The 26,352-nt window shown below is 40.4% G+C and overlaps 1 protein-coding gene across 6 annotated transcripts in view; it reads right to left on the minus strand.

Moving 5' to 3' along the window:
- Positions 1 to 1,671: 1,671 nt before the first annotated feature.
- The window catches only part of PGPEP1 (pyroglutamyl-peptidase I), a 36,913-nt gene continuing 12,232 nt past the window's right edge, over positions 1,672 to 26,352 (minus strand). For 4 of the 6 annotated variants that reach the window (XM_084614673.1, XM_084614672.1, XM_084614671.1 and 1 more), the window contains 3 exons: positions 13,562 to 13,678; positions 11,269 to 11,501; positions 1,672 to 9,361 (listed from right to left, as the gene is read on the minus strand). In XM_084614673.1, coding sequence (XP_084470799.1) covers positions 9,169 to 9,361; positions 11,269 to 11,501; positions 13,562 to 13,678 — 543 coding nt within the window. In that variant the 3' untranslated portion in view covers positions 1,672 to 9,168. Of the gene's footprint in view, positions 9,362 to 11,268; positions 11,502 to 13,561; positions 13,679 to 17,424; positions 17,570 to 18,160; positions 19,447 to 26,352 lie in introns of all 6 variants that reach the window. The other 2 variants (XM_084614674.1, XM_084614675.1) reach the window with 2 other exon arrangements.

Below are 26,352 nucleotides of genomic sequence, written 5' to 3' on the forward strand. Positions count from 1 at the left end.
AATAATGCTCCCACAGCTGGTGTGGCTTTAGTCGGAATCAAGAACAGAGCTCAGGGCAGGCAAAGTTTAAAGGAGGATCTGCCCATTTGGTCACCTGGAGTCCTCAAAGTTTCCAGCGTTAGCTGTTTGTTTTCAAGAGGCAGTTGGAGTCCATGGGCAATTGGAGGTAGGCATCTAACCAATCATTTTATGAGCATCTGCAATACCATAGTTCTTCTAACAGGCTGTGCAGCCTCCACAAAGATGTTACTCCAGGACTAGTTTGTCAGATCAAGTACTCTGAAAAACCCTGACCAAAAATTATAGCAAACCAACGACCAACCCACCCACTATGGCGGCTTCTCAGATTTTGGTAAACTCATTGTGAAGAATTTGAAGCCCAAAGTAAGAGCCATATTTAAATTCACTGTGTCTAGTTTTTAGTCATGCCTGTTTCTTGAATGCATGCTTTGCAGTATACTCTTAAATTCAGCTTAAGAAAAGGTCTGTGGTAGATGGGATGAGCTGGAGGTGTGTCTCCTTAGAAGTTTCACACACTGCGTATTATTTTGGGATGGTCCCACACTTTAATTTCAGACAGGAGTTAAAAAGGTGACTGACGCAAATCCCTTTTTTTCCACTTTCCTGCCACATTAATGCTACTGAATTCATTTTGTGAAGCTCTTTGAACCCTGGCAGACAGGCGATATGGCTGGCCTTTGTGTATCCTCTCTAAATATCTGTCTAGATATGCTAGACAGGGTGTCTAATGTTACATTCAGTGGTATTCTTTGACATGCAGAACATTATCTAGGTATTTATACTGCACTCACCATGAGAGGTTTACAGGAAGATGGGAACTAACAGGTGCTCAGTGGAGATTAGTTGTATTGGTAGATATAGCTAAGAGGGGTCAGGGTCTGTTTAAAACATTATCCTAGGAAAACTAAGGCAGAGAGATGAATCTTCATCTTTGGGCCAAAGATGGAGATTTTTGGACGTTCCAAACTTGAGGAAGGGAGCTCCAAAAACCTTGGGTCAGCTGCCAAAAAGCCTCCATCAAGTCATTGCCTTGTAAACAAACAATTCTCCTAATTGAATCAATACATCACATCAGTTGCATAACTGAATGTAATAACTAGAACCTCTGCCTATTGGTTCCTGGGATCATCAGTCACAGAGTGACACATTGCAAGTATCAGGCTCAGAACTGTGCGACTAGATTTCATCTGCTAAGATTTCATGCTTGCTACTCTTACCATATTGATCCAGCTGCCAAACCTGTGCAAGAATCTTCACAATACTCCCCACCCCCCTGAGGGGAAGGACACTACGCTGGCAAGTAGCCACAGGAGGCATTTTAACGTTTAGAAAGTTGTAAACAAAAGTAAACAATTTTTGCTATGTAACATGCCAGAACCATTTCTACAGATCCCCAGCTTTAGGTCCGATATCACTCCCTTGTAGACCAATGTAAGTTTTCTGAAAAGTCCTACATTACACAGCGCCTAGAACAATGGGGCGCAGAAACTACTGTATACACAGAACAATACTTCAAAGCACTCTTCCCCGTAACACTGCACAAAAACCTAAGCTATGCAATGGAAGTTTAAAAACCAAAGTGACTCCAACCATACAAGAGGGCATCCCAGAGAAAGCTCCGGAAGCGTTTGTTAAAGAACACTACACAGCAAAGGATTAACTCGTTTTATTTACTTTTGAAATATCAGTTTTAAATTTTCAGTTACAGAGTCCAGTCTAGCAATGGCAAGCCGAAAGTGTGTTACTGTTTGGTCATTACAATACAGCCCTTTTGTGACACACTGGATTGTTTGGTTTTACAAGGCACTGCAAGAAAGTACGGAGAAAAACAGAAGCCACAACAAATGTATAACTGTAGTTCCAACAGTTATGATAAGCACACTTGGGGGAGAGACGTTTATCTGATCACGATTAACAGAGAAGGTTCAAAAGTGCTCATCTTGAAAGGCTGAGTGATGCTGCAAATGCATAAACAAGAGACGTCTGGACAAGAGAACATGATCTGAAGAAATCTGACCAATAATTCTGCCAGTCTGCTGAAGACCAGTGAACAGCGAGAATGTTGTGTGCGCGCAAGTGCACTTATACCATGTAGTCTGCTCTCCCTCCCTAGGCCTGGATGTGTTCTGGGAAGGTCTTCAGAGCTCAGGTCAATGCAGAACTTCTCTGGAAGGTACTCAGATAAAGGGGACACAGACAGGTGGTCAGTGGTTTCTCCCAGTTACAGGTGTCCAGTCTTGCCTCTTCCCTCTGCACCCACATGCAAATGGCTCATCTATCCCCATGCACCAACAGGCTGCATCCCCAGGGAGCAAAGCCCAAGAAAAGGCACTCCCTGTTTAATCAAAGTTCATACAGGCATTTCAATAAGCTGGTGCAATACAAGATCTGAACCTGTATTTAAACAGCCCAGGGTTTAACTTCAGGGCAGTGTATAATTTCATTTCCCATATTTAATTCTTGTCTACAGCAAGACACCTTGCATTTCATTTTGTTTTAAAATATTTCTTTAAATAGAAGTAGTCTCCATGTTTCCATAGGGAGCGGAATTAAGCCCAAGAGTATCCTGTGGGTTTAATTTTTTTGGATATAGCTTTGTTTCTGCTGTGGAGATTCAGTGAAACTGCTGTTTATTTTTACACTGATACAGTTCTTTACTATGTCAAGCTGCAAATACTAGTTTTGAAAGGAAAAAGGATATTTCTTCACTGCAAAATGTTAGTTAGGATTTCCGGTAAATGCAATGTAACACTCCACAAGATTTTTATTAGGGGTGTGTGTGTGTATATATAAATATAATGAGTGATTAGGGGTATTTGATGCTAGCTTTTCAATAAAGTTTTGAAAATATAACAAAACCCAGAATAAGCTAAATTGAATGAAGCCCTATCAAACTGCCCCGCACCCCCTGTATTTTACTGTAAACCAGCTTTCTACAAACCAGAAGTGAAACAGTCAAAGGCGCTTGGAGGGAAGCTGCTCGATGGAAGCCTATTTGAGAAACACAAATTGATTTAGAGCTATTGTGAATTCAGCTACAACATCCTTGTTGCAGAAGGATTCCTAAACTGAGAAAAACTGAACTCCATATGTGAATATAACACCAACGTGCCTGTTACTCTCCATTACATTGCGCCTGGACAGGTGGTTTTCAAACACTGCAATTAACTCTTAAGGGAGCCCAATACTGTATCACAAAAATGCATGGTTAGAAAGATTAAACACACTTATGCTACAATTTAAAACTGATTCACAGGTCACCATTGGCCTGGTGGTGACAGAATACACTCAGGTCGGGAGTTTATTTTGTGGGATAGTTCCTCTTTTACACAAGGCTGTCACCTGCCAGATTAATCGCTCTTTCCCACCTAACCTTTCCCCACTTGGGGTCCAGCCAGGTCTTTGCACAGTGCTTTCTTTATACAGTTCATATCTAGCTATGCTTGCGTGTAATGTTTCACTGAATTACATGTTCAGACACTGAGGATTATTGGTGTTCTATCATTTAAAAAAAAAAAGATACCAGGAGGCTGTAGTATCAGCTAGAGCCCAGGCCTGGAAGCTCCTGGGTTCTTATCCCAGCTATACCATGGATTCGCTATGCGACCATGTCCAGGGTACTGTTTGCCAGTTGAGTGAGGCACAGAGAGGTTAACACCATGTGGAAGATTAGGCAGACAAAAAAAAATTACACATCACTGAAGTCTAAATGCTACATTTGGGACAATTTATAGTTCCCTACTTGACTTATTATAAGCCAAGCACTTACAGTACAAATCCTAAGGCGATACAGAGACATTGTCATATATCAGACCCTGGCAGCAGCCAATACCCAATGCTTTTAGAGGAAGAGCGACAACCCTCCACACTCTGTCATGCCACGCTGCATGGCGACAAATCCCTTCGACGCCAGCAAGCAGTCAGTTTAATTATTATTTTGAGTTTACATGGTACCAGTGAAACTGGCCACAGAGCCAGCCCTACCAGCAGCAATGAATTGCAAACACTGAGCTGCATAAAGTGGTATTAATTTTTTTCATTCTAAATGTACTCCCTTTAATTTCACCAAGTCTTATAATTTTGAACCCCCTCAACCAAGTCCCCTCCTTGTAAAATTGTTCTTTCCAGGCTAAATAATTCCAGTCTCACATCACAACCCTTCTCAATACCTCTAAACCATCTTCATTACCTTTTTCAATCTTTCCAGAGGAGGCAGCCAATGCTGGACAATACTCCACATAAATGTGAGACATGGATATTTTCTTTTTTTTTCTATATATCACTCTTTTTCCAAATGCACTCAAACACAAATGGCTGCTGAGCCTTGGGCGTTGGTCTTCACTAGTACACCCACAATGGCTCCGAGTCCTTATTTTCAGAGAAGCCTTCAAGTTCAGAGTCAGTCAGTACTTCTCTTCCTTGAGAGATAATGGACATTACAGCGTTTTTATTCAAGCTTAATTTCTCCTGCCACTATGGTCACCAATCCCTGAATGAGTTTGAGCGCATCTGGAGTTTCTCAAAAATCCTCCATAGTTTTTATTAACTGAAGCAACTAAGTCTCATCCATAAGTGTCACCAACTCCTTACTCATTTCCTCCCACAAGCTGTGAGTAAGTACATAAAGACACACAAAAAACCTGCTCTCATTAAAACAAAATCCACTGAGCTCTCACTCAGTTTCTCAGCAAAGTGTTAATACAGACAGTGCTGCAATGACTTACTAGAATTTCACACATTTTATAAGGTGTACTAGTTATAGGTATCAATTTTAACTAACCCTCGTTTTTTGTGTTTCCACATTGACTTGCTAGTTTGAAAAATTCTGTAGCTGGCAATGGATCTCCCAGGCAAAGTTCTATTTATTAATGAATTGAGGATGAAGCAGGCAGCAAATATTACACAAGACAGTAACTAAAGTTTTTGACCATTTGTATGGTGTAATTCCAAACAAAATAGGTCTATATTAGGGAACACGAGTTAATGGGGTTAAAAAAAATTCAGCAAAAAACCCACAAAAGTATTTAATTTAGGTCAGATTTAAACAAAATGAGTTTAATGTCAATTTAAAAAAATCACTATACAAAACTTGGCTAATAAAGTGAGAAACCAACTCTTTAAAGAGGTGATCAACTACTTATTCTCAAAACAAAAGATAAAATAAATTATATTTTCTAGCAAATAAAACTGATCCCATGAAGCTTTATAAAAGCAGACTGTGAGGAAATGCAAACAATTAAAAACACTGCTCACAACAAAGCGAAGCTTATTAGTAGAAATAAGAACTTTGACACGGACATGCAGAGCTCCCATCCCACGCTCCCACTCTCAGAAATCAGTGAAGTTTTTCCCTCAAAGAAGGATTGCGGGAAGGGACCCAAAATGCATTTCTGAAAGGGTGCCTGGCTGGGGAGACTCCACTGACTGAGCAAGCTAATCCTGAATGCAGTTTTATCCTCTAGAAGACACATCCCTCCTACTTTCTCTGTTCACAGAACTGGACGCTCCTCCTTCCACAGTTTTATACAATATAATCCATTCCTATACTCGAGTGGATTCCACCGAGCATGGTGCAGTATCAACACTAGTAGGGGGCTCTGAGGCTGACCATCTGCAAACTCCATAAGGACTATCTGCACTCAAAGTTACAACTGAATGTTCAACAGGAAGACGTTGACAGTGTCCTATTTAGAACTGGAAACGTTGACCAAAATGAGACAAAACTGGTCAACGATCCAGAGGATCGGAGCTGCTCAACTTCCCTTACTGAATTAGGAGGAACGTTCAGCAGACAGGTGGCCCACACAAGCAGATACCTGCCAAGATGAACCAATAAAAGTTTCTGTTTAGGGGCAGCCTTGTCTGTGACTTTCTGGGGACATGCACTACAAGGAACATGGGTTTGTTGATCTGCAGCCCTTTAGGAGACCATCCCATGGAGTTTTAACTCTACGGTCCTTCTCTCTCATTCAGCTGTGGAATTCTGCTTCAATTTTGTTCATAGCCCAGGAATCTTTAAGTGGAAATTAAATGGTTTCAGAAATTATGTACAAGTCAGCTGCTTTATTTAATGGAATATATGAATTCTCTCTTTTGAAGAGGTTCAACAGTTAAGATGCATTTTGGTGATCAGAACTGCTTACCAAAAGAGAAAACTGCAAGATTACCTCCACTATTCACAAAAATGAGTAAAATCACCAATATTTAAACAAAATATTAAATATAATAAATTACTAAACCGGACATTGTGATCTGACCTGTCTGCTGAAAGCCTGACAAAGTGCTACTCTGCATCTAATGCACATGAGAGACTATACATTGACTTTTAAAGCAAGTTCTATCAGAAAAGCTGTGAAGAACACATGAAGCTATTTCCCCAGAAAACCAATCTTAAGTAACTCAAAAGTGTATCTGAAGATCTCCATGCACTAGCTTCCCAAGCAAAAGAGTGGTCTTAATGCAACTGCAGACTCTCCAACCTCTGGCATGCATTCAGATGCTAAGTGGTATTTTCTTTGTCACTATACTTCCTGGTTGGAAGTCGCAGTAAAGTGGCAGCTCTCATTTTGAGATTCTGTAGTAGAACCGTTCATAATTAGAGAACTTAAAACATTAACAGATATTTCTAACAGGTTTCAAAACATAGTTTAATATCTATTTTAGTAAAAGTATTAGACTAGTATTATGTCTTATTTAAATGGTTCCCTAAAAAGACATGCTAGCTAGTACCAATTTAACCGTTACTTTTGTTGTGGCATTACGTACCTTTTACTTACATCACAATTTAGAGTCAAGGTCACATACTAGCAGTTCAAAGACCTTTTCGAATCTTGGCTAGAACAGAAGACCCATCTTGCCAAGTGCTGCCTTTGGAAATTTTGCAAGGCAAGCGACACTTCAGACCTAGCCTCAATGGCACAAATGAAATCATCTCACCAAAGAGAGGGCACATGGAGACCACCCAGAAATGCCCCTATGGAGTGAAATTCTAAAATACAAGTCTCAGTTTATACATAATGAGAAGGGCTTTCTTAAAAACTGATAGAATGGGGCCAGGCCCACAACACAGCTTGTGCAGAAAGTTTTGCTCCCCAAGAGGATGCTGCAGCTAGAATGGGGACATTATCTGCCCCGATGCGTCATGCCCCCTACAATTGGTTTTGAAACTAGAACAGACCAGTCAGAAAAGTGCATGTTTGCTACCATTGGGGTGAGTGACCCCGGCAGAGAACCCTGGGTCCTGATTTTCCTAGTGTAGATAGATCACAATTGGTTTGCACTGGTGTAGATAATGGCCAGAAAGGTAAGGCAGTGAAGAAAGACTCGTTTTCTCCTGGCTGTAGGCCACTAAAGGAATTATGTTACTTTTGCTGGGAACTGAGCCATGGGACTTGAAACCAGAGCTGCAGGAGAGTCTCTTTGCAGCAGGAACCACTATGGGGTCTGGAACACATGACTTATGAGGAGAGGCTGAGGGAACTGGGATTGTTTAGTCTGCAGAAGAGAAGAATGAGGGGGGATTTGATAGCTGCTTTCAACTACCTGAGAGGTGGTTCCAGAGAGGATGGTTCTAGACTATTCTCAGTGGTAGAAGAGGACAGGACAAGGAGTAATGGTCTCAAGTTGCAGTGGGGGAGGTTTAGGTTGGATATTAGGAAAAAGCTTTTTCACTAGGAGGGTGGTGAAACACTGGAATGCGTTACCTAGGGAGGTGGTAGAATCTCCTTCCTTAGAAGTTTTTAAGGTCAGGCTTGACAAAGCCCTGGCTGGGATGATTTAATTGGGGATTGGTCCTGCTTTGAGCAGGGGGTTGGACTAGATGACCTCCTGAGGTCCCTTCCAACCCTGATATTCTATGATTCTATGTGTATGTGTACGTGTACAGCACCTAGCCCAGTGGAGCCCCATGGGGGCCCCAAAGGCAATAGAGATAATAATGGAAGCCATGGTACCTTCTGGTCATTCCTTCTCAGTGCCCCAGGAGAAGCACAAACACAGAGCTCAGTGCAGGAGTAAACAAGATAATTGCAACTCTGGGTCTGCAGTAAGGGTGGCATTGGGTGGGGTTGCCTTTCATTCACATTTTAGCATATTTATGTCTATCGCACTAGGAACCTTTTAGAGCACGCCAGCAGGGTCTTCAAGGAACAGCTGGAGCACAATCCACTAGATGTCCTTCTTCCAATCCATAAACAGAACAGACATTTACAATAAAATTAAAAAAAAGTACAGAGTTGGTTTTAAGGTATGGGGGCAGGGTAATTGAGGTTCTGGGAAAAGAGACCCCTGTGGAAACAGTGGTCACTAGCAAAGCTTTTCCAACCGCTATACGTTTTATTTTATACACGTATGAAACAATGTGTTTCGTAAAGGAGGTATATGGTTAGTCTGAGCAAGGAAGGTAGTATTAAGAGCACAATAAAAATAGTTTTTCGGAACTATTTGGTGTGGGTTGGGTGTCTCCCACATACAAAAAGCCATCCCCTTTTGTACCTCAAGTGCTTCCCATCAAATCAAAACCATGTACCCCTTCTGTTTGCAGCACTATTAAAATCTTAACAGACGTGCACACTAATGCACTGGTATTTTAGGACTGGCAAAAAGATTCAGTGTCCCTCTAAAACAATTATAAATGACTCCCCATCCCGAACAAGAACCGTTTAAAATATAAGCCCAATCTTCTATGCCAACTGCTTATAGCTATAATTTTACATTAAAACCTTTTTTTTTTAAAATCAGTAAATCTTTTAAATTAAGGACTTCTAGTCAGAAGGTGGTATCATCAATTCCCTGCACATGAACTCTGATTCCAGGTGTAAACCTTTTCATCTGCACTGTATTAAGACTGCTCAATAGCTGTCACTTGATTTACAGATATCCTCTGTATAAAACACAGCACACATTTTTCAGCCACTTCAGGAAATAAGTAGTTACAGGTGGTTTAAAAGAAAGACTTGAAATCCTTTCTTGCTTAAGATGAAATTCACACAGGAAGAAAAGAATGTCACAGAATTGCTGGAAGTGGAATTAACTTTCATTCTGAAGTCTCTGATTCTTTTTCTGTACATTTCAGACAGGCTGCTTCCCCAGTACTTAGTAGTGGGGAATATTGTGGAAGTGCAACAGTAGTAGGACTTTTGCCCAGCTTCAGTGTTCATGGCGACAATTGATTTTGCCTTCAGAATGCTCCAAAACATCGAGCATTTCTTCTATGATAGCCTGTAGTGCCCGACCCAGCTGTTCTGCAGTATATGGCTTTCCCAGTGGAGGCACGTGAACAAATGCAGACCTGCCATGGCTCTGGTATAAGGACGTATAGTAAGTGAAATCACAGAGATATCTGTAATTAAAAAAAGTTTGTTTAGTGATAAGCAACAAGTACTGTGAGCAAATGGATACGAATAAAATGGAGCGTGGGAAGCCCAGCACAAATGGCTTCTGGTGATTAGCAATGGAAAGCGGCTACAGGAGAAGAATGGTTACATTAACCCTGTATTGGCTTCAGTTATTGTCTCGGCAGCAGCCAAACAGGTTTCAGAGCCTTTCATGTCATTCCCATGCCAGCTGTTCTAAAAATACCAAATAACTTCTCCCCAGACAACAAGACATCACTTTTGTAGTTGCTTTACCTGAAGAGCATTGAGGAGATGGCCTTTATTAAGATAGCGGGATGTCACAAGGACCAAAGACCCAATTCTCTGCTGTCCTACACCTTGTGTAGTTACTTACAGCTGTGCACAGTGGGTTAGAATGGTGCCAACTGAGAAAGACACATGCATGGAAATAAGGCTGGCTCAAGAGGCATAGTTGATTGCTAACTTCAGTGTAACACTTTAGAATTAAGTAATAATTTCATAGAAAGGATTAAAGCATTCCTCTGCACTGCAGACAATCTGTTCCTAAGCATTTATATGGCCTCAGTGTTCTATTTTAAACAACTGATGGACATGAGCAAAATTAGCATATTTCTAATTAAGGAAGACAGAAGTGCCCGCAAGCGCTTCAGTCTAACATATTTATCTTCTCGACACCCCTGGGCAGCAGGGCTGTTGTTCCCCATTTGGGGGACGGGGATCTGTGGTACAGACAGACTAAGAGACTTGCCTAAGCTCATATGGGAAGCCTGTGGCAGAAGAGGGTACTGAACTCATGTCCCACAAATTCCAGGCTAGAGCCCTACACTCCAGAACATCCCTTCCTTTGGAACACTTTTAAACAAGGAAGGGAAAACATGCAAACATTGAAGAGTTTATAGCTTTGCTTTCTGTAAGGAAAGCTGAAGTGGAGAATATCAAAATGCAGATATTTCAGAAAGTCATTTCAAACAAATATTTCAGCAGTTCTCTGAATACATTTTGTTAAAATGAAGGAGTTATTTTTGCTATTCTGGGAAAAAGTCATGACAATGTTTAACAGTAAAGCAAAACCACACGATAGCCGTTTCTGCTGCAGCCAGATTGCATTTTTGGTTTAACCCAGTTTCAGAAACTCTACTCCCCCAATAAGAACACTGATAATTATCTAACTGGACTTCCAGGAAACACAAGGTAAGTGCCCCCAAAACATCCCACAGACAAAAAACCCAGCTGTGATAAGAGCCTTCAGTTGCATCCAACATGTCTGGCTACTATAACATTTTAATGTATCTCAGTTCCAGGCCCCGGGGCTTTGTTTGTTCTGTGAACGGTGGATAATATTCTGGTTTAAACCTAGGGATAACAACTGTTGCAAGATCTCCAGATAAACATTTTTCTTAGTTTCTTTTTCCATTAACACCACAATAGAAAACAAGTCCAGTTCCGATGCTTCACACAAAACTGTTAAAATGGAGTTAAGGTTGAGAGTGCATATCAGTATTTTACCCTAAATTACATTACAATGATGTTTCAATTATAAACCTAGGAAATTCACAGTTAAGGTTAAAACTTTAAATGCAGACACATTCAGATATGGAAATACAGTTAGGACATCTGAACAACCTTACCTCTGTCTTCTAGTGACACTATGCACTAACCACAGGCTTAGGAGTATGACATTTTCTCTTCATAGTCCCAGATTAAATTAAATTTGTTTTAAAAGACAAATCAGGATTTCTTTCCCCACCCCCACTCCCTGGGTGAAGGGATGGAAGTGCTGACCCCATTAAAAGTGAGAGGCTCAGAAACTGTCATCCCCATTAGTTTAGCACAAATGGAACATACACCGCAGCATGAATCTGTTTCACTACTGATCATTATGATCCTGTACCTGCCAGCATCCTTGGATATAGTAACCGTGACATCAAGTCCCAACGTTGAGACTCTCTTGCAAACTGCATCCATGTCAATAATTGAATCGATGCATTCTGGGCCACCTTCTACACAACACTGAGAGCCTGGGCAGAAACGGCAGTTGTCCAAGCCTTTGTATCCTACGTTATGCCCACATTTTTCCAGTGTTACGGTTGTAGCCATACCTGATACACCCACATGAACCACCAACTGCAAAGAAAAAAAAAACCAAAACAAATTACAGGTTTCAGAGTAACAGCCGTGTTAGTCTGTATTCGCAAAAAGAAAAGGAGTACTTGTGGCACCTTAGAGACTAACCAATTTATTAGAGCATAAGCTTTCGTGAGCTACCGCTCACTTCCTCAGATGCATATCGTGGAATATGTTTCATATTCTCTGTGTATATATAAAGCCTGCTGCAGTTTCCATGATATGCATCTGAGGAAGTGAGCGGTAGCTCACGAAAGCTTATGCTCTAATAAATTGGTTAGTCTCTAAGGTGCCACAAGTACTCCTTTTCTTTTTGCAAAACAAATTAGTTAGCTAAAATTGGTGGTGGAAGGGAAGAGGAGAGGGGGAAAGACAGTAACCCCTGGAGCATTCTAATGCTATGCTGATGGGGCCACATTAAAACCTAGAGCGTTCCAGTAGAACCTCAGAGTTGCAAACACCAGAGTTCCAAACTGACCAGTCAACCACGCATTTTGTTTGAAACCAGAAGTATGTAATCAAGCAGCAGCAGATACCGCCTCCCTCCCACCCCCCAAAAAACCACCAAATACAGTACTGTGTTAAATGTAAACTACTAAAAAAACGGGAACGTTTAAAAAAAAGATTTGACAAAGTAAGGAAACTGTTTCTGTGCTTGCTTCATTTAAATTAAGATGGTTAAAAGCAGCATTCTTCTTCTGCACAGTAAAGTTTCAAAGTGGTATTCAGTCAATGTTCAGATGTAAACCTTTGAAAGAACCATAATGTTGTGATCAGAGTTATGACAACCTCCATTCCCAAGGTGTTCGTAACTCTGAGGTTCTACCGTAGTTCACAAGCCAATGAAGTCTTGGGTCCAATGTGAAACGGATTCTACTTCTGTCTGTCTAACTCCTAGTGAGAGTTTTATTTCACACCAGGCAAAAGGAAGGTTGGCATGAATGGCAGAATCTGCTCGGGAGAAGCTTGCTACTGGAAGAGGCAAGGTGGCATAGATTAGTCCTAAGGTGCCTAGCCCTAGCCAGCCCTTTTCAATGCCTGTCCAGCAACCACTACTGCTGGGCAGTGCTCTACATTTTGAGAGGTAGAATTCTTCAAACAAAAGCGGTGCTTTGGAAACCATGGACTACCCAAAGGCCCCTGTATTGACTTTATAAGTGTTCTATGTATCTTTATGGGCTGCCTAGTGATGGCATTCCTGGCTAAACGGGTAAGATATAGGTTTCCTGAAGCAACCAAAGTACTGGGGTGTAATCAGTGAAAATTCCCAATGCTGAAACAGAGCAGGTGATAATGCTTGTGGCAGTTCATCCCCTGGGAAATAGCACTCCAACTGCTTTGAGTTGGTTCAAGGACCTAACAGAGAAAGAACTTGGAGCTGTGCAAGATGTCAGCTCTGGCCTGGGCAGAGGACCACAGACACTACTTGTGAACTGACGGGCATGAAGATAGGTCTAACAGAATCAGGTCCTGCAGGAGGACCTCAAGTATTTTTGAATCTACCAGCCCTTCCATGTGAAAGATGGGTGATCACCTGGTAGGGCAGGCATGCATATAACAGGTTTGTTTCTCAGATGCGTTTTCTCTAAAATGATTTCATTCTGAACACACAGTACTTGGCTTTATGAAAGCTGGCTAATCACTGGATAGCTTTGTCATTGCCCTTGAGAGACTGGAACTACAAGTGATGAGCTGAAGTCAGATCTGTGGAGGTAATTAATGAATTGTAAGGATCTGCAGCCCAGGAGCAGATTGCATGATTCTGCCCTGAGAACAGTGGCAGCTAGAGGCTTGAACCCAAGGCGGGCTGCCCTCAAGTAGGCTATGTAGACATCACTTGTGCAGGGATTCAGGAACTGACACTACTAACCAGGGCTCTATTTTAAGCTGTATAATTGTCCAAATTCACAAGTTTCTGTCAAAAGGAAAGATCTGTCAAATCAAAATTTTAAATCAAGATACATCAGAAGTTTGATTTTGCATTAGGAACATCAGCCCATGGTTGTAAGGATCCGTCAGTTTATGATCATCTATTCCATCTTGCTTTGGATTTTACTCACTTGTGGACTGTGTTTTTTCCACAATGCAGGAATTAGTCTTTGTACTGTTTGGTATTCAACTGGGATTTCATATACATACAGATCCACACCATCTCCCAAGCCAAGCTTCTCCAGCTCCTAAGAACAGGAAAAAAAAGTAAATATCAAAATATCAGACATTTATGCTGGAAAGTCTATTGCTGGGCCAGCCTTCAAGTGTGCTTTATGCTATCCTGCAGGAAAGAGCTCAGTCTGGCTTCCTTGCCTCTGGACAGATGGGAGGAGAACCACCATGAGGTTTCCAGTGCCCAAGTTAAAGTGAGACAAAAGAAATAACCTTTCTATTCCTCCTCTGTTGGCCATTGGTAGAAGTGACACAGCATTCCATTAGCAAGCTCTGCACCTGCCCTAAGGAGAGGCTCTCTCCATAGCAGTTAGCTGGGCAGGGGGAAAGCAATCATAACTGGGCTGAAGGGACAGTGAGAAATTATCTTTCCATCAACAATAAAAGGTCCTATCTGTGGATTTCTAATATCATACAGATTCTGACCTATGCAGAAAGTTAAATTCCTTAGTTAAACCCAGACAGGTTGCAGACAGTGCCTCACATCAAAAAGTAACTTCATGTCTGTGCCATTTTTCTTAGCTATATTATTTTCAGGAATATGTAATGATATCTTGCTTCTTTCAAGTGGTTTGCATTATACACAGAAAGCACCACAGATCATGCTATTCACAGAATAAGTCTTTCTAGTCACCCTAGATAGGAAGAACGAATATGCAAGTTTTCATCCTTGCCTGCATGTGAGAAGGTCAGCAACTCCTCTCTAGTGAAAAGTAGCACCAGTCAGATTGCTTTTTTGTTAATCTTTATAGGGAATTACAAAACTCCTCATACGGAAAACTGAAGCAGCATCAGCACAGATCACTCCATATATTTATGGGTTTTACTTTCACTTTGGCAGGATTAAAAATACAGCCTTAAACTTTAACATGGAAAAGGAGTTTATTTGATGTCTTCACCTATACTGTACCATCCAGCATATTTGTACTTAGTTTTACAACAGCGACTTTTAATTTCTGATTCAAATATTGCACTGTCACTCCTCTAAAAATATTGGCTAAGAGTCCTCTGACTGTTTTAAATATTTGGACACTAACTGAATTTCAGTTGAACAAACATCCAGCATCGACTTTGTTCCTACACGAGAGTGAAAATGGCAGTTCTGTGGCATGCTTAGTACTAGCGAACATGATGCTCCGTTAAAGCAGAGAACGTTCAGGTAGCGAGATGAAAGCTAGCTAGGAGATACATCCTGCTGCACTGGGAAGCAGTACCAGAGCCATCACAGCAAGACACAGAAAACTTAGAGCGCTGTGGCTAAATGCGACAGGAACAAGTTTCCCAGATGATTAAACAGTACAAGTGGGAATCTGGTCACTTTAATCCTACTACACAGACAGCATAAATCCCCATGCAATAACAGAGAAATATAACCTTTAGGAGCATTTAAAAATAAAAACTTGGAGCATAAAGACACATGGAAGTGCTTGAGCCACACTGTGACAAACACTTGAAGGAAACAATTGTTTACTTTAGGATTTCAGGTATCTTTCCCCCATTCCACTAAGGAGAGCTGTAAAACACATCCCACAGGTGCCTAACCAATCAGTACACATACTGCAAGTCTTTGTGCATTACATTTTCACCATCCCCCTCCCGTAAGCATGAAGGGCTACATATAGTCCCCCCCATTCAACCAGTGGGTATGACAACAATTAGTGTTACTCCAAGGCAAACAGACATGGTGGATGCCCAACCTCTTGGTATATCTGACTCCTCTATGTGTCTCCAGACCCAGGCCATGGGACCACTTTAAGTAATGCTTTGCTTGTACTTCTACATCATCCTTCACTCAAGGATCCCAGGCTTTACCAACAGCTAATTCAGTCTCAAACACACCTATGACACATGGAAGGACAGTAAGGTCCCCATTTTAGAGACTGGGAAATTCATGCAGCAATATGCAACCTTGAGCAATTCAATCAGCATGCTAGTGGCAGAGCCAGGAGTAGAATCCAATTCACTAGACACCTAGCAGAATTTTAAAGACAAAGCCATCCTCCTCCTCTGATCATCATCGGGATAACAAGTGGCTTGAAAATATGTTGTCATGCTTGTCCAAACATGGTCTGGGACAATAGAGAACCCATAAAAACCAATATCCTGATTGCACTAACACTTTAATAACCCCTTTGCTTTAACAGGTATTGTTTCAGAGGGCCCTGCTGTTTCAATATATTTTGGTTTGATAAATTAATAAAATATTAGGATAAATGAGTGTTAAGTCCATTTATTTTATCATTTAGTGCATTGTAAATGTATCCCTTTTGACATGTTTATAAAAGAATAAACATCACTATTTGCACAGCTTTTGGCTCGTTGCACTGAATTTTATACAGGTTTGCTAAGACAGCTACATAGTATTGTTTGTGTTGTGGGACATACATATTTTAAATTGGAATCTGAGTGGATGGTAGAGCTTGGAGTTCCCCAAGAGCTACAGTGAATATCCCTTTACTCATAAGTTAACATGTTCAAAAGCATTCTAACCCATGGTGGTGATTTAACAGTTTTTGAAATGCAAAGGTAGAATGTGACTTCACTGACTACCCTTGAGGTGTTCACTTCTCGTCATATCAAAGTTGTGTGTTTGGGGTTGTGTATGGGAGGGGTATTGGAGTTTAGCACAAAGCAACCACTTTTATTTGCTGATCTGGGCACTACAAAAATGAATTGTTTTTTCCACATGCAAAGTGAGCAAGTCAAAAAAAGGAGACAATGTACTGAAATGCATTTTAAAAAAAGGAGCTCCATCGGCTGGCTATGGGGTTAGTTTTAGGAGAGAGCAGAAGGGTGGTTTCTATACTTCTGTAGGATTTGTAGATTTACTATAAATCAATGAAATTATATTTCCACAAACCCATATAGAATCAACATTGCCGCCAAATTGGACAGCTGGCTAGAGTCCCATCTTCTGACTTTAGAGTATCTGGATTATAATTTTAGTCAAGATTAATAGCCCAGAATACAAACATGTATGCAATCATAAATTTTTTTACAGAATTTATACCCTCTGTGCAGCAAAACAGACTGCTTACTTTATTTTAGAATATTTATTTCAACTTGCAGATGAGAGGAAGGGTCTCAAATATTAAAAAAAGTAAGACATTAGCTGCAACTGAATTCTTAAAAATTCAGTTGAATTTAATCTATTTATTCAAATGCAGGACTAGACTTTCTGCTGTAGTCAAAACTTTGTCCTATGACAACCTTAATCAGACAAACAGAAGCCAGACAGCAGACTAACGAAATTCAGACCCCAGAGACACACTAACCTTCCCAATTGCCCAGAGGTAGGGAGAAGAGGAAAAAAAAGTTGAGTACCACATTACTTGGTTTTAAGTACAAAGACACTAAACCTGTGGGAGCAACTCAACGAGGCCCTACAAGAGCAGCTTAGTACATGGAGGCTTTTATAGTGCAGTATTACTCTCTCCCAAACTACTATTTATGGCTACTTTTTGCAACATCCTAGTAATAACTGATTCTTTAAAGTTGCACCACTTCATTGAATTCTTTATTTATGCATTATTAAGATACCAGTATTAAAACTTGTATGCAAGTGCACAGGGTAACTGCATCCTCCACATGCTTAGGGAACTACTAAAGGAAGAAAGGGACTGACTTTGGTTATTTTAAACATTAAGGTTTAGAAATACAGCCTTAATCATTTACCTCTGGGTATTATGAAAGTTGGAAACCCAGACAGCCAGGACAGCTACAGGGTGAAGTGTAACAACTGCTCATAAGCAACACTCACAATCATTCTTTATTTGTACTCCCAGCGTGTCTGTATCCATCTGTCGTCTCTTGTCTTATAGTTGGATTGTAAACTCCTGTGGGTTCTGTGTGTGTACAGCGCCTAGCACAACAGGATCCTGGTCCATGACTAGGGCTCCAAGGTGCTATGGTAATACAAATAAAGAATACAGTTTTATCACATACAGACATTCACGGAGTTGAAGATCACTGGCTTCGTGCCAAACAATACTCCAAAGGGCTGTGAGGATCTACTGCATATCTTGCATGTCATTGCTTGCTTCTTCCTGTGTATACAATTGGTTAAGTGAGGGATCCATGCTGACTGAAGACATACATTAGGAGCTCTGTCGATACTAAAACCATCTCAATACAATGAGCAGAGAATCGGGGCTCTAGTCTGGTCTTAGTTACTTCCAAAGTGATACACAGAAGTAGCTCTGTGCAAAATGTCCAGAACATTAGAAATCTGGGCCAGGGATAGAAATGGATAATTTAGTGTTCCTCAGAGTAGGCCTGTCAGGTACACAAGAGATGATTGTGCATATCTAGGAGAAGGCAACTAGCCCCAGCTAGCAAGTTACTTGTTTTCTAACCATTAGCTGAAAACCTCAGAGAAGCTGACTGTGCAAGTTCAAGTTGCCCCCGAGCTTCTCTTTACCTTGTGATTTGCACTTACTCTGCAGGTCACCACTGGCCTTGCTGAGCCCAGCAGCATTACAGAGTCTTAGTATTACCTGGCTGAACAGATCTTGAGCAGCCTCTCCAGTTTATGAGGGACAAACAGGTTTTTCTTTGACACTAGGCCAGCAGGTCATCTCTCTACTTGTTTCTTCTTTCAAACGTGTATGTAGCCAGTGCGGGTAAAGGGGTCCCAGTTTGCCTTAGTGTCTTTTCTCCAGTACCTCAATGGCGCATAGGATATTGAACCTGTCTCTTCTCAAGGGAGTGTTCCCTCAAAGAGCAGGTGTTTACTACACTTTTCAATTGCCTTAATAAAACCAAACAGAACTCCAGAGCTCAATGATCTGTTCTCTTGATCTTGGCAGCTGTGAAGTTCCTTTGGAAGCTCTTGTCCCATTTCCAGAGTGGTCAGTGGCACCCAAAGCAAGGGGCCAGGAAGGCAGAAGTTGCAGCACCAGCATGGAGTCCGTACATTATTCTGAAGCTGTTCTACCGGTGTCAATTCCATTGAGCATTACCACTTGCACTATTCTTTTTTTTTTTTCGCTTCACATAATGAGGGGGTTTGGAAGGAATCCTCATATCTTAAATCTATATTGGTTTCCAGCTCACCCAAAATTTCAGTAAAGGGTGGAGTATGCAGGTAGTGCAAGGTGTCACTGTGTACCCCAGAAGTTGCATTTATTTGGTAGCATAATGTGCAGCCTATATTATTGTAGTTTAAGACACTACGTTGAAGTTAGGAGAGGTTTTTCAAGGGGATTCATAAGGATAGACAATAAAAGCGTGCTCGGGCCAGTTTCTTTTAAACTTTTGTGGGAAACTCTGCAAGTACCAGCTAGACCCTTGGCCAGAGGCCTCTTTGAGGTTAATTAGGGAAGGGGGAGGATGAATCCTTCAATCAAAGAAAGAACAGAGAATAGTATTGTTTAAATACAGCTTGTACTGAAAATTCTCTCCAAATCCAGCATAAGGTCTTGCCTGTTTTCCAGCTCTCCTAGTTGATTACTTTTATCTAGTCCTTTATAGTGGAAACTGTTCATAGCTCAGCTATGGTACGCAGTATCTCCATTCATCTAGTTTACTCTATGGTTGATTGCCAAACACACTAGTTTGGCCTCTCTTCTCTCTTGCTCTTCTGCTGTCACCTCTGTTTGGATGCATTCCAGTCTTACCATCAAGATTTCAGTCAGGTGCTTGCTCATATGGTACGTCGGACTTTAACAGTTTAGCCCAGAATGGAACTGGCTCATCAGAAGTGAAACCATCAATTCCAGAGCCCTCAAACCCCAAACATCCTGAGAACTGTAGGGAGGGACACGCACAAGATTTGAAGCCTCTGAAAAAAGGAAGAGATTTACGTAAGCAAGCTCAAAAGCTGAGCTCCAAACCTATACTATATGTTTAATTTAGGAGCCTTACCACAGATTACACTGGGGAGCATTTTCAGAAGCTGCTAAGAGTCTTCAGAATCTGACTTTCAGTAGGACATAGGCAGCATCTTCATTTGGAAAAAAGTCAGTGCGCATAACTCAAGTTAGCTACCTCCCGGAACAATCCTAGTGCAGACAAGATACTTCGCAGTTTGTGTGAGTTCCCATGTGAGTTGAAGGGTAACTACAAACTGCCTTGTCAGTACTGGGACTTTATCTAGTTAACTAGAGTTAAGACTACACATCTTTCTCCTAATTGCAAAGGCTTAGGCACTTTTGAAAATGTTACCCATTGCTCTTTAAACAAAAGGAGTACAGAAAAGTCATCAGCATCCCAGAACTTTACCCTTAGGTCCTTCTTCCCCCTCCACCCCCACAAGGATGAGGTGACCAGTGTATTTTTCTTTTGGAACACACAATTACAAGTAGTGAGATACTTTGTATCACATCTGTTTTTATTACTGATCCTGTATTTTGCTTGGAAAGATCACTGACTTTTAGGTCTTTAGCTTTTCACAAGTTGATACACAGTTAAAACATCTATTCCTGTGCTTTTCTGCAGATGTGTATCAGTTAAAGAGTACAATTCTACTCTTGCCAAGATTGTACACTGCTAACTCCAATTAGTGCTCGAGTAGGAGTTACATGTGCGTATCAAGAAAATGACTTTTGTTAGGATATAGATATTCAGGCCTGTCGGTAAAGGCCTGTACTTTAAGAATTTAGGTGTATTCTTATCACTTGGCTAGATAGAGGAATAAAAGAAAGAATCAAAATCACTGTCTGCCAGTGTAAGGTCCTTCTCTTACTGTGACAGTCTGAGGTCCTGTTCTTAGATTAAGGCCTTTGGCTAAGCAACACAGGCAGCCATAAGCTGGGAAGCAACCGGTCACGTCCTCACATTCCAAACTAGTCACATTGAAATCAGGTGCTATTGGGCTGTTAGGAATACAATCCTGTCCTGATAGTGCCTATCACCTCCAGAGAAAGGGAAGTGCCTAGAAGATGTAAAAGGAAACTTAGTTTGATAGCATCCTGTCTGGTAAGAACTCACTTATCAATACTGGGATGTGTAATCCTCACTTCTGTATTGTTTCGTCATTATAGTTCCCACTTTGCTATTGTTTGTCTGTATAATCTGTCTGGTTCTGTGATTGTTCCTGTCTGCTGTATAATTAATTTTGCTGGGTGTAAACTAATTAAGGTGGTGGGATATAATTGGTTACATAATCATGTTACAATATGTTAGGATTGGTTAGTTAAATTTCAGGAAAATGATTGGTAAGGTATAGCTAAGCCAAACTTAAGTTTTACTATATAGTCTGCAGTCAATCAGGAAGTGAGGGGGTGAGTGTGTAGGTGGGGTAGATGGGAACAGGGGTAAGGAAGTTGGAATAATGTTTTGCTAAGGGCAGGAATAGGAACAGGGACACAGGTGTAAGGCTCTGATGTCAGAGCTGAGAAGGAGAATACTAAGGAAGGAAACTGGAATCATGCTTGCTGGAAGTTCACCCCAATAAACATTGAATTGTTTGCACCTTTGGACTTTGGGTATTGTTGCTCTCTGTTCATGCAAGAAGGACCAGGGAAGTAAGTAGGTGAAGGAATAAGCCCCTTAACAACTTTCAACTCACAGTCCAAGAGCTATTATTTTAATCGTTTTCAGGAGTCCATGCTGCTGTTCTTACAACACCAACCTGCTCTCAGGTTACACATTTAAGGATTACTATAAAAGAACGTCTTTAGCAGTTTCACTCTCCAAATCCTTTTTCTCTTTTGAAGTTTTAGTTCCTGATACTGCAATCAGAGCAACGAGAGCAGACCCTTGTGGAGGTTCCAGGCATTATTCTGTGGGGTACTTTTTTTTTTTAAAAAAAAAAACATCTCTTTTGCTCCCCAATTATAGTTGCAAACTTTTCAATTTTATGAAGTGTGCACTTTTAAAAATAACTGTTTAAGCACTCATACTTCTGTTACATTTTGGGCTACGTCTAAAACATGCTTTGAAGACGACTGCTGGCCCAGACTTTCACAAGTGAATATCGATTTTGTATGCCTGACTTGAAATTCCTTAAATGGGCAAGAGGGTGAGTGGTCAGAGTATTCTGGAAATGAGGCTCATTTAGATGGTGCCTCTTGTGGGCAGCTAAAAATTGTTAATTGCTTTTAAAATCATGGCCTTTGCAGAATCCCCCTAGCTTCCTGCTATTTAAAAAAAAATTTAAGCTCATCCACAGACTGAATAGTGTCTATTCAAGGAATTATTTTCAGACAAAGAGGGTTAGAGCATTAGGGTTAAACATATGTTTCAATGGAATCTCTAACACTCCAACCAATATTACTTTCAAAAAGTTCTATACCTCGTAAAAAACCCAAACATTAATATCTCTGGAAACAAACCATTAATTTACACAATCCACTCAAAAAGCTTTGCTCCTAAAATTTGCAAAAATATACACAAAGGTCAAGATAAATTACTGAGATTATGAAATCCTATTTTCAACAATGCTTGGTAATTCACCCTTAATCTTTGAAAATATTTTTGCAAGTTGTAGAGGGCAAAGCTGTGTTTGAGAAACCTGTGTAAACTGGGCCAGGTAAAGTGAATGAAGGATTATGTGTCAGCAAGAAGCAGGCTGGATACCTTAATTGTTTATTTCTACACTTTTTTAAAAAAAAAACCCAACGTTAAAACCTCTGGATTCTTTTAAATGAAGACAGCAATATTGTTTGGGTCTTAGCCAAACTCTTTAAGAAGGGTTTTTGAGTGAGCATCTTTGCATATAGGGCCCCCAGCAGCAAAGTACTACTCTGACAGCTCTTATGAAGCTCCAAGCTCTACTTGGACTTTTCAGGCCAAGCCATTTTGGAGATGTGAGCCATAAAACCTTAGGAAAATTTTCAAAGCTCCTTAACTTTACAACTCCTTTTCTGATAGTTACCAAGCACGCAAGAAAAATTCTAATGAGGGATGAGATGAAGCATGTAAAATTTCAGGAAGATTGGTTTCTTTGCGAAAACCTGGGTGGAGAAGCATTTGAAACATCTGGCCAGTAATAGGAAGCTAACGTAAACATTAACTGTGAAGTTTAGAGAGAGACTGCTTTACAATACAGCAGTATTTCCTCTATATTGTAACCTGACTGTCAACATTTCATGTCATCCTCTAGTTAACAGTGCTGTTACGTCCTTTATTGGAGTTCTAGACACATGGAGAAAATTTACGCATGTATGGATGGACAGAGGGACACAGCTGTTGCCCACCCCCCCCTCCCCCTTCCCCAAAACAAGATTACTAATAGACCCAGAAAAGATAAGAGTCAGACCTGCTGGTCCATGAAAGTCTACGCAAGAACAGTGATAAATCACTTGCTGTAGCTTTGAGGGCAAGTCTGATATTAAAGGTTTGCTGTATTGATTAGCATCTGAAGCATGCAGACATTCACTACTAGAGACAGATGCTAAGTAATGTTTCATCATATCTTCTTTACCCTAGTCTGCTTTCAAAATTGTAGGTATTTTACTTGGTGCATCAATGAAATAAGTAACTACACAATATTAAAGTAATACTGAAATAAGTCCGTCTTTTATCTAACACCTAACAATTCTCTATCACTACTCCTAAGAGTATGGAAAGATACTAAATGCTGAGTCTCTACAGTTATGAGATGTGCCGTACTGCACCTCGCTCAACCCTACATGTTAGACTGAATGCTCCAGGCTGTAACTTGCAGCTGGAAGCATTTAAAGGCCAACTTCTCTGCTCTCTATCCACATTTATATTAAATGTAGTTTTACAAATTCACAACTAACATTTTACCAAATAGCGCACACGCACTTCTATTCAATAATAAAAATGTCCTTTGGCCCCCAGACAACTTATTATCTACAGCCTTGTATACCTGACAAATATAGAAAAAAAAACATGTTTGACCCATTCCCTGACCCCTCAACAATGGACCTCTTTGTGAGCCTTTAATATCCTTATCAGGTCTGTCTAGACACGCTGACAGCAATTGTCCCTAGTAATGTCAAAATGCACTCTGACCCTTCTTCTCATCCTCCAGCTCAGTCAAAAACACTTCAATGGGATGGACCCAGGAGCCAATTAGCTTCACAGTCCATAGGGCACACCTGTGTCTAGGCTGATCTGCACATCTTTGTACAGAAAACAGGGTATTTTATACCAGGGGGAAAGCCATTATGTTTAAGTAAATAGGAAAGCGATGTCAATGACAGTTTTTTTAAAGCTCCCCTTAATGAAACCTTGTCTTCACCTCTCACCCAAAGTGAGAAAATAAAAACATCCAAAAATAAAAATTTCAAACAATTTAGTACATACAGAGTGTTCTATATACATGGACAGAAGGTTTTTAATGAAGTCTCAAGACATTAAACAAAAATAAGCATTTTGAAAAAAATATATATATCAGAGCCTAAGTTACTACTCTTAAAAGGCATATTTTATATATGCATTATGTGTATGTATATATATACACACACACACATATGGTCTAGTGTCTAATTTCTGTCCTATAATCTTATTTATAGGATCAGCCTCTCCCCGTGCATACAAAAGCACAAAACAATTAAAGTCTTAGCACTATTAAAATGCTGCAGTGACTAGTTTCAAGATAACGATATTTTACCAAATGTTAGCAATAATTTAGCTTTCAAGACCAAGTGACCATATTAGAAAGTCACTGCAGTCTGAGGAAAAAAAATCATATTTGTCTTCAACATACAAAACCAAAAAAGGATTGGAAAGAAGAAAAACAGAATTTTATCCGCAGGATAATATAAGATCTAATAAACCAGAACTAGCTTAGCCCTAAAGCTAGGAAGGATTTACAAAGATTGTTTAATTGATTTTTCTTCTATTAAAATGCAGATCACACTGTCTGGGATTCAGAAACTCAGACACATGTCTTTGTGTCCACTCAGCTCCATGAAGTCCCCTGTCTGAAACTCGCACAATGCCCAACTTGCACGTGTTCAAAGACATGCTGTTCCTTTTTTGTCTGGGCCCCTCAGGACTGGAGTAGAGTTGGGAAATGCAAATCCCCTACACATTGGTTGAAAGTTTAATTTTTAGGATTTTAGTCACAATCTACCACAAGTAATTAAAAAATCCTGTCAAAGAACAGGCTTACAGTACAGCCAGCACATGTACAGCTATAACCCAGCAACGTATGTGTAAAACTCAAAGGATAGTTTTACATATCCAGAACAAATTTAACCTACATTAAAAAGAGCTTCTCTAATAAAATGTACATGATTACTCTACCAACGATGGAATGGATCACAATCACCAGTGCCTTAAACTGAGGGAGTGGAGGTGATTGTCTCTTCCCTTAAGCCAGATTATGTATTTACTTTTACTACAAGCCACAGAACAGTGGCCACCAATTCTGTTTTTTCTTGTCCCAGATCCCCATTATTTAGCCTCTGCCCCCCATTAGAGCTACCTTTATTAGGGATAACTGTCCTTATGCCAACCATAAACAAACAAGGACCAGTCAGCCCTACTATAGAACATCAGATTATAGTAACTGCAGTTTTCTATACACAGCCTGTCTTTTCTACAACCTGAAGTTGAGTGAACCCTCAGACGTTCTTGTCAACTGCTGGAAATGGCCCACCTTGATCATCACTACAAAAGGTTCTTCCCCGTCCCCTCCACCCCTTGCTGGTAATAGCCCACCTTAAGTGATCACTCTGGTTACAGTGTGTATGGTAACACCCATTGTTTCATGTTCTCTATGTATATAAATCTCCGCACTGTATTCTCCACTGAACGCATCCGATGAAGTGAGCTGTAGCTCACGAAAGCTTATGCTCAAATAAACTGGTTAGTCTCTAAGGTGCCACAAGTCCTCCTTTTCCTCCCTCAGGAGTACATCCAGCCCCAACAGTTCAAGGAATCAAAGGTTTGATCTCCTTATAACAGTGCAGTGCACTAGACATCTGGCCAGCCCTCCATTAGTTGGCTATAATTGATTATAGTTTGTGATTTAATTTAAAAGCATTCTGAAAAATACATTAGTCCCAGAACATTGAGGCGGATGGGAACTTGGTGAGAAAAAACACGTCTAATTCCTTGGGCAAAAGTACTGAAATGTATCCTTAACTTTCACTTGACTCGTCAACTGTCTTCAATAACAAAGAATTTGGATAATGCAGTAGTACTGTCACAAATTAATGCTGTTACAGGATACTGCAAAACATGCAGAATATTTTAATTCACTGTTGGCGAGAGTTTGATTTCTTGATGACATCTAGTGTGAATAAATCAGCATTGTAAGCTTACACAGTGAGATAATGTAAGAACAGATGCTTATGAAGATATGCAGACCATGAATGGCATAAGTTTCCTACGTAATGACTTGATCTGAGAACAGTTTGTGCCTCATCAATAAATAGCAGTGCTTTAAAAACCATTCTCATTCTGTACCTGTATCCACAGGGATGTTACATGTTATCCTCATTTCACAATGGGGAAAACACTGAGCTTAGGTGACTTACCCAAGGACATTATTCATGGCAGAACTGGGATCAGAACTCATGCATTTCTTAAACCAAAACCTGTGCTCCCTCCTTTGCACACTGCAACCACTAAGGAAGATTTCAGGTTATTTCTGAGGAATTATAAAATCTAGCTCTCTTCCCTCTGTGGGGGGAGGATAACAGGAAAACTTCTACAATGTTCAGAGTTATCCTGTGAATTCTTTGTTTTGATTAACTATATTAACTCAGCCTTACAAAATTTTACTTGTCCAGAACACATTTTTTGATGAGTGAACAAAATATAT

The sequence above is a fragment of the Lepidochelys olivacea genome (genome assembly GCF_965140295.1).
Source record: "Lepidochelys olivacea isolate rLepOli2 genome assembly, chromosome: 25".
Lineage (NCBI taxonomy): Eukaryota > Metazoa > Chordata > Testudines > Cheloniidae > Lepidochelys > Lepidochelys olivacea.